An 8,734-nucleotide genomic window follows, 5' to 3' on the forward strand; every position below is an offset into this window, starting at 1 on the left:
TTAATCTGTCCACTTCTTCAGAACCTTCCTGAGGGCCCCCTTCACCTCCTTGTTCCGGAGGCTGTAGATAAGGGGGTTAAGCATAGGGGCGACTATGCAGAACATGGCGGAGACCAGTGTGTCTATTTCCAGGGAGTAGCCAGCGCTTGGCCGGTTGTAGTTCAGGAATCCGTTTCCAAGACAGAGAATGACAACGATTACGTGAGAAGCACATGTGGAGAAGGCTTTGCGCCGGCCGCCTTTAGAGCGAATCCGCAGAACGGAGGCCAAGATGCAGACATAGGAGAGGATGATGAAGAGGAAAGGGCCCAGGCCCACAAAGAGGCTTATGATATGACTGGTCAGTTCATTGACACGCGTATCGCTGCAGGCAATTTTTAATAGTGGCGGGAAATCGCAGAAGATGTGTGGAATCTGATTGACTCCACAGAAGGACAACTGTGAGGCCAAGGCAGTGTAAACCACTGAGTCCAGGAAGCCCCAGATCCAAGTGGCAGATGCCAACTGGATACACACCCTCTTGTTCATAAGGAGAGAGTAGTGCAGGGGCCTGCAGATCGCGGCGTAGCGGTCATAGGCCATGATGGCCATCAGTGCAGGCTCACAGCCTGAAAAGCCAATCAGGAAGAAAACTTGCGCCAGGCATTCCTTGTAGGAAATGGTGTTTTGTGGGTGCAGCAAGTTGATGAGCATCATGGGGAGGACAACGGTGGAGACGCAAATGTCCAAGCAGGAGAGGTGACAGAGGAAGAAGTACATGGGGCTGTGAAGGCAGGAATCCACCAGGACCAGGATTAGTATCATGAGGTTTCCCATCACAATGGCCAGGTAGGCAGCCAGGAATGCAACAAAGAGGAAGATTGGGTGGTTCGGGAGGCTGGAGAAGCCCAAGAAGATGAACTCGCTCACCTGCGTGTCATTTTCTACAGCCATGGCAAAGAGGGGGTGCCTCTGTGAGGAGAGAAAGGTGGTATAAGAGGAAACCCAGGAATGAGCTCATACTTCAACACATGAAGCTTCCTTATACTGAATCAGACCTTTGGTCTTTCATGGTCAGTACTGTCTACTCAGACTGGCAGCGGCTCTCCAGGGTCTCAGGCTGAGGTCTTTCACATCACCTCTTACTGGTCCTTCTTACCGGAGATGCGGATTGAACCCAGGACCTCTGGTGTGCAAAGCAGAAGCTCTACCACTGAGCCACATCCCCCTCCTGAGATGTAGGTTGGAACATAAGAAGAGCCCTGCTGGACCAGACCAATGCCCATCAAGTGTAGCAGGCTGTTCCCACAGTGGCCCACCAGGTGCCTCTAGGAAGCCACAGCACCTGATATAATAGGCATGTTACTCTGATCTTGGAGAGAATAGGTATGCATCATAAGAACATAAGAAAGGCCCCGCTGGATCAGACCAAGGCCCATCAAGTCCAGCAGTAGCTAACCAGATGCCTCTAGGAAGGCCTAGCAGTAGCTTTACTTTGGAAGTTGGTCTAATAACATCCAGACTCCCATTAACTGGGAGTTCTTGATGCTTGAAGAGTAGCATCAAACGTGTAGCTGGAATAACGATGAGCATACTCAGATTGTCAAAACATCTGGACTTGATGGCACTTTCCATCACCACCACCACCACCACCACCACTGTTGCTTGTTAATGGAAAAACTCCTACTGAAAATTGTTTTTGTAAAAAAATGCTTCATGAATCAAGACTTTCCTTTTAGATCCCTCCTTTCCCAACAATTCAGATCCTTAGGAGGGAAAGAAGCCCTGGGGGCTGGTTTAACCAGCAACCAGTCATTCTAAAAGGGGATCCTCTCTATTTGACATGATCATTCCCTGAAAACATGGGATGCATAGATAGCTTCAACTCCCCTGGAGAACAATGCAAATGATTAATTTTATTTCTCATCTGAAATTTTCTAAACTTGCCTTTTTAAAATTTAAATCCCCACCCCCCAAAATTTAAGAAAACCAAACACAAACTTGCACAAAGGAGATGCAAGCAAACAATTAGAGATGCAAAAAAAGATTTTGAGGGGCATATCACTAAACACACCAAGACCAACAATAAGAAATTATTTAAGGACATTAGGAGTAGGAAACCAGCTAGCGAAGCGGTTGGACCATTGGATGATAATGGGAGTAAAGGAACACTAAGGGAGGATAAAGCGATTGCTATATGAATTCTTCTCATCTGTCTCCACTGGTGAGAATATAGGGCAGATACCTTCTCCTGAACAGTGCTTTTGGGGAGGGGAGAATGAGGAACTGGGGCAAATAGTGGTAACAAGGCAGGAAGTCCTAGAACGTCTAGACCACTGGTTCCCAACTGGGGGTCCGTGGACCCCCAGGGGTCCGTGAGAACTAAATTAAGGTCCGCAAAACAAAGTTATAAACCCATAATAAATTAACATTTTCAATTAAAAGTTCTCTATTATAAAAATATATATTCAAATATTATTCTAAGTTTAATGTTTAACTAACAGTTATGATTAAAGTTTATTTTCAAATTCTCGGAATTTTTATTTTGGACCTTGGGGTCCCTGCACCGAACAAAAAAGTCCTAGTGGTCCCTGGTCAAAAAAAGGTTGGGAACCACTGGTCTAGACCAACTGCAAACTAACAAGTCACAGGGACCAGATGGCATTCATCCTAGAGTTCTTCAAGAACTGAAATGGGAAATTGCTGAACTTCTAACAATAATATGTAACATTTCCCTTAGATCAGCCTCTGTACCAGAGGACTGGAGAATGGCTAATGTAACACCCATTTGGGCTGGAAATTACAGGCCAGTTAGTTTAACGTCTGTTCCAGGTAAACTAATGGAAAGCATTACTAAAGCATATGGAAGGGCAAGCCCTACTGAGAAAAACCAACCTGGCTTCTGTAAGGGTAGGTCCTGTCTCACTAACCTATTAGAGTTTTTTGAAAGCGTCAATAAGCATGTGGACAGGAATGAGCCTGTGGATATGGTGTATTTGGATTTCCAAAAAGCTTTTGACAAAGTACCCCACCAAAGACTGCTAAGCAAACTTCATAGTCACGGGATAAGAGGACAAGTCCTCTTATGGATTGAGAGATGGCTGAAAAATAGGAAGCAGAGAGTAGGAATCAATGGTCAGTTCTCACAATGGTGGGATGTGAGCAGTGGGGTGCCTCAGGGATCTGTGCTGGGACCGGTACTTTTTACCTGTTCATCAGTTGCCTGGATCTGGGAATGAACAGCAAGGTGGCCAAGTTTACAGATGACACCAAATTACGGAGGGTGGTTAAAAAAAAAACGGACTGTGAAGAGCTCCAAAAGGTTCTCTTCAAACTGGAGGAATGAGCATTAAAATGGCAAACGAAACTCAATGTGAGCAAGTTTAAAGTGATGAGTATTGGGGCAAAAAAATCCCAACTTCACATGTACACTGATGGGATCTGTGCTGGCAGCAACAGACCAAGAAAGGGATCTTGGGGTGGTAATGGATAAAGGGTGAGAGATTCAAAACAGATAAAAGAAAGTATTTCTTCACACAATGCATAGTTAAATTGTGTAACTCCCTGCCCCAGGATGTGGTGTTGGCTGCCAACTTGGAAGGCTTTAAGAGAGGACTGGACATGCTCATGGAGGAGAGGGCTAGCCATGGCTAGTAGTCAAAATGAATACTAATCATGATGCATACCTGTTCTCTCCAGGATCAGAGGAGCATGTCTATTATACTAGGTGTTGAGAAACACAGGCAGGATAATGTTGCTGCAGTTGTCTTGTTTGTAGGCTCCCTAGAAGAACCTGATTGGCTGCTGTGTGTACAGACTGCTGGACTTGATGGGCCTTGGTCTGATCCAGCATTGCCTTTCTTATGTTCTTATGGACTCGAATGTAGCTGTACCAGTGAGCTCTGTTAGTTGAGTGGAGATTTAACTCATGTCCTAGTCTAACATTCCCACCCATACACCATACTGGCGGCAGTGATCTTGAGACAGAGAGAAGCTGCCAATCAGAACAGGTCATACTATTGCAGGTGGACCGAGTAAGGTAGGTTCATGTGTCCATTAGAGCTATGCCCTCCTAGACTATTCCCTTGAGTTTCATGCTGCCTCAGCTCACACACCCCTTCTCATAACAATGGATTACCTCATTGGTTTTTATATGCCGACTTTCTCTACCACTTAAGTAAGAATCAAACCGGTTTACAAACACCCTCCCTTCCCCTCTCCTGTGAGGTAGGTGGGGCTGAGAGAGCTCTAAGAGAACTGTGACTAGTCCAAGGTCACCCAGTTGGCTTCATGTGTAGGAGTGGGGAAACCATCCCGGTTCACCACATGAGATATCACCACTCTTAACCACTACACCACACTGGCACGCTGAAGAAGGTAAGAACTTCATAGTCCTCTCTCCTTTGACACAACAGACCCTAACGTGACTAACCTTTCTTTGCAATAAATGTCACCTGGAGGGGTCATGGAGGGACTCCTTCTTCCCACACCACACCAGGAAATGGCGGCGTTCAGTTCTGGACCATCAGTGTAGAATTTTACGGCTCTTTATGTAGCAGATACCTCCTCTACCAGCTGGGACCCAGAAGTGTCAGCAGGGGAGAGCACAGCTTAGGGTGATGCCTGCAGGATCTCAGACCTCTCTGATCTTCCAGACATAGTACCAAGGAAGGCCGTAATGATTCCCCTTCAAGACCAGGAAGAGTGTGGCTGCTGTGGCTCATGCTGTGTGAAGCAACTCGGAAGAGAGAACGTTGTCCTCGGTAAGAGGGCCCAAGAGATGCTTCTGTGCTCTCAAGCCCACAGGGAGCAAGGCTGGTGGGGGAAGAGCCCAGGGAAACGCTGCTTCCCATGTGAGTTCAAGGCGGAAGCAAACGCAAGGGAGAGAGGCTGCTCCCTCATGTGTCAGACTCAGGGTTTTTGTCCTAGTGTCCCTCAAGCAAAACGTGCTCAGGCAAGACTCTGAAACAGGTTAGACTTTATTTGGGAGCAAAAGTGGACAAAGTCAGAAGCCGACTGCTACTCCAGCAGAAGAAGGCTACTAATGGAGTAATAGGGCTAGCATACAGGGTAAATTACATTGCAGAGGGTTACGCTGGCCGGTGAAATCCATGATAAGCTTTCCCAGGGTAGAAAGTCATTACAAAGCATAACAAGACATAACAAGGGTGTGCAGCTGTGGTAAACAGGATGGGCACACATACCACACTACTAAGCAGAGAGAGATAATATACAAATGTATGAGAACCAGAGGCACGTGACCGGGGCCTTGTCACCCGACAGAGCCAGGAGCAAAGTCAGGCCAAGATGAGGAGTCTGGGCCTGACATCATGCAGGCCCTGCGCATACCAATGACTGCAGGGCCAATAATGGCACCTTCTGTTAAACAGGCTCACCCCACACTGGCTGGAGGTGAATCAACTCTCTGGCCCAGTCGTATGCCCACAAAGCTCTCCCTACCCTTGGCTCGTAATGTTGGCCGGACGTCTGGCATCCAGGGTTGCCCACCTTCATGTGGGCCCTGGAGATCTCCCAGAAATATAACGGATCTCCAGACTACAGAGATCAGTTCCCCTTGGAGAAAATGGCTGCTTTGGAAGGTTGCTCTATGGCACTGTACCCTGCTGCGGTCCCTCCCTTCCCCAAACCCCACCCTCCCCAGGCTCCACACCCAAAATCTCCAGGAAAATTAAAATGGCAAATGAGATCCAATGTGAGCAAGTGGAAAGTGATGCGTATTGGGGCAAAAAAATCCCAACTTCACATGTACACTGATGGGATCTGTGCTGGCAGCAACAGACCAAGAAAGGGATCTTGGGGTGGTAGTGGATTGCTTGATGATGTTAGCCAAAATGCCCGGTTATGAATTGTTATATGGGGGAATTAGCGAATCAATAACCGGCAATGGGCATAATTTAAGCAGGGATGCAACCTTTGTATACCAGAGTCCATACCATAACCAGTGAATGAGGCAGAAGCAATGGAATTAGGTTTACAAGGATTTTACTCAGGTTATGTATACACACATACAAAACTACACATACGCATCACACAACATACAGAGTCTAGGAATCAAAGAGAGGAATATAGAGACGTTTGCCAATGTGGCAGGCCCACGATGATGGGATATACTGCACCTGTCCTGGAGTGGAGTTGTCCTGAGTTCCGTGTGGCTAAAGGAGGGAAAAGGGGTATGGATTCCCGTGGCTTAACCTGCGGGCTGGAAAGCTGGGTGGTCTGGCATTGCTACCCAGACCAACAGAATGGCAGCAAGTATGGAGGGGAAAACCTAAGGTAGGGGTATGGACTTTCGGGGACTCCAGTTATACTGTTCTCTGGGGGCAGGGTGATTGGATTACCCCTTCGTGGTTCCTGTGTGACAAAAGTTGACAAAGACACTAATGGTTGGCTCCCGGGGTGAGGCAATGGGCAATTTACTTAAACTATTCTAATTCCATGATTTGTGAAATACTGAAAGGGTCAAGAGTTGCTTGAAGATGGGATTATTACTCATACACAAAGGTGCTCTTAGCTGTCTCCGGGGCATGTCACTTTGCATAGCCGGAGGAACAATGTTTTGCTGTTATGTCAACGTCTGTCGATGGCTCATTGATCATCACTGATGGTGCAAGGGGAGGGGAGGTGTCGATGGGTGCTACATGCATGACAGCTCCCTGCGGTATGGCTCTCACTAGAACAGGACACACAGGAACATGGATTCCCTCTGGTTCTCTGGAGGGACCGTCTTGGCTGCTGTCCTTTCACTGGCGGTTTTGCGGGATGACGAGGAGCCCTTTCCACGGCGGTACAGGCTTGCCGCTTGGTCTGGAGAGGCAGCTTCACGCGTCTGCTGGGGTTGCCATGACCAGTCCAGGAGATTGGCAATCCATTTCCTTACAATGAAGATGTCAACCCAGTATGCGGCTGCTGTGAAAAAGGCAGATTCCATGCTGGCCATAATTAGACGAGGAATAGAGAATAAAACTGCTGATATCATACTGCCCTTGTACAAATCTATGGAGAGACCACACTTGGAATACTGTGTCCTGTGATAGTGGAGTCAAATTATATTATTTGCTACTTTCACGCTAGAGGAAACATATGTCCTAGGTTGATATTTCTTCGGGACTCACTCATGGCTGGTCTCTGACCTGAGATTGTGCTGATATCCTGATTAACTCGAAAACAGTGATTGAATATTTGCTAATTGATGTGCTGGGACTTGAGAGCTTTTATTTTTCTACTTTCTTGTGTGACTTGAGGCTCTAGATTAGTACCATAGAATCATAGAGTTGGAAGGGACCACCAGGGTCATCAAGTCCAACCCCCTGCCCAATGCAGGAAATTCACAACCCCCTCCCCCTCCCACACCCCCAGTGAACAGAAGATGGCCAAGACACCCTCCCTCTCATCATCTGCCTTATTATTATAGAGGTTCTGGTGAAACAGTGGGGAGCAACATTTTTCTCCCCCCTCCCTCCTACACTCTGCTTTTGTAAAGAAATGGACCCACACTACACATCAAAGAGCAGAGAAACTCCTAGTTAACGTGTCCCCTAGGGTTGCCCACCTTCATGTGGGGCCTGGAGATCTTTCGCTATTATAATTGATTTCCAGATCATAGAGATCAGTTCCTCTGTAGAAAATGGCTGCTTTGGAGGGTGGACTCTGTGGCATTGTACCCTGTTGTGGTCCCTCCCTTCCCCAAACCCCACCCTCCACATGCTCCCCCCAAAAATCTCCAGGTATCTCCCAGTCCAGAACTGGAAACCCTAGTGTGCCCCATAGCTCCTGAAATTAACTATAATTTTGAAGACATCATAGAGGTCTCAGATCCTGAACTGGGGAGGGGCTGTGGCTCAGTAGGACAGCCTCTGCTTTGCACACGGAAGGTCCGGGTTTCAATCCCTGGCATCTCCAGTTAATAGGATCAGGTGAAAGACCTTTGTCTGAGACCCTGGAGAGCCACTGCTAGACTGAGCTGACAATGTTTTATTTGTTTGTTTGTTTATTCAATTTCTAGCCTGCCCCCCCCAGCTGAAACCATTCTCAGGGTGGGTAACATCACTAAAACTCATACATTGAACAATATAAATATCAATAACACATTTCAAACAATAAAACATTATAACCACAGTTATCTAGAATTATTAAAACCCAGAAATGGCATACAGTTTCTATAGTACTTACTGGGGCAAGCAGGCAGGCAGCCCCATTCAGATCTATACAGCAGTTCAAACATAAGTAGGGTTGCCAGGTCCCTCTTTGCCACCAGCGGGAGGTTTTTTGGGCAGAGTCTGAGGAGGGCAGGGTTTGGGGAGGAGAAGGACTTCAATGCTATAGAGTCCAATGGCCAAAGCGGCCATTTTCTCCAGGTGAACTGATCTCTCTTGGCTGGAGGTCAGTTGTAATAGCAGGAGATCTCCAGCTATTACCTGAAGTTTCAACCCAAAATCAAAGCACTTCCGTGCCAATACCGCAAGGTTTGGAAAACAGCACAGGAACAGTATAGTACAAAATGACAACAACTGTATTGTGTTTAAACATGCAAAAACAAGCAAGTGGGAATACGCACAAGTAGCACTTATAACAAATATATACAAAATATACAATCAATGTTCGATGCAGTCTCAATGCAATATAGTTTTCTTAATATATTTGTAGGAATTCTCATTTAAAAAGTCCATCAGGTACATGTATGAATAATCATTGGATCTTCATAATAGAAGGTGTAGATGGGGGACGGCCGTTTCAA

The 8,734-nt window shown here is 46.7% G+C and overlaps 1 protein-coding gene across 1 annotated transcript; it reads right to left on the bottom strand.

The window, feature by feature from the left end:
* On the bottom strand, positions 1-933 carry LOC130474973 (olfactory receptor 5V1-like). The gene has a single exon (XM_056846663.1). It carries the CDS (start codon positions 931-933, stop codon positions 1-3), a length of 933 nt encoding a protein of 310 aa, XP_056702641.1.
* Positions 934-8,734: the final 7,801 nt, after the last annotated feature.

This window comes from Euleptes europaea, chromosome 3 (genome assembly GCF_029931775.1).
Source record: "Euleptes europaea isolate rEulEur1 chromosome 3, rEulEur1.hap1, whole genome shotgun sequence".
Taxonomy (NCBI): Eukaryota; Metazoa; Chordata; class Lepidosauria; order Squamata; family Sphaerodactylidae; genus Euleptes; species Euleptes europaea.

Coding starts and splice junctions, on each gene's coding strand:
- LOC130474973 (XM_056846663.1), bottom strand. CDS start 933: ATGGCTGTAGAAAATGACACGCAGGTGAGCGAGTTCATCTTCTTGGGC.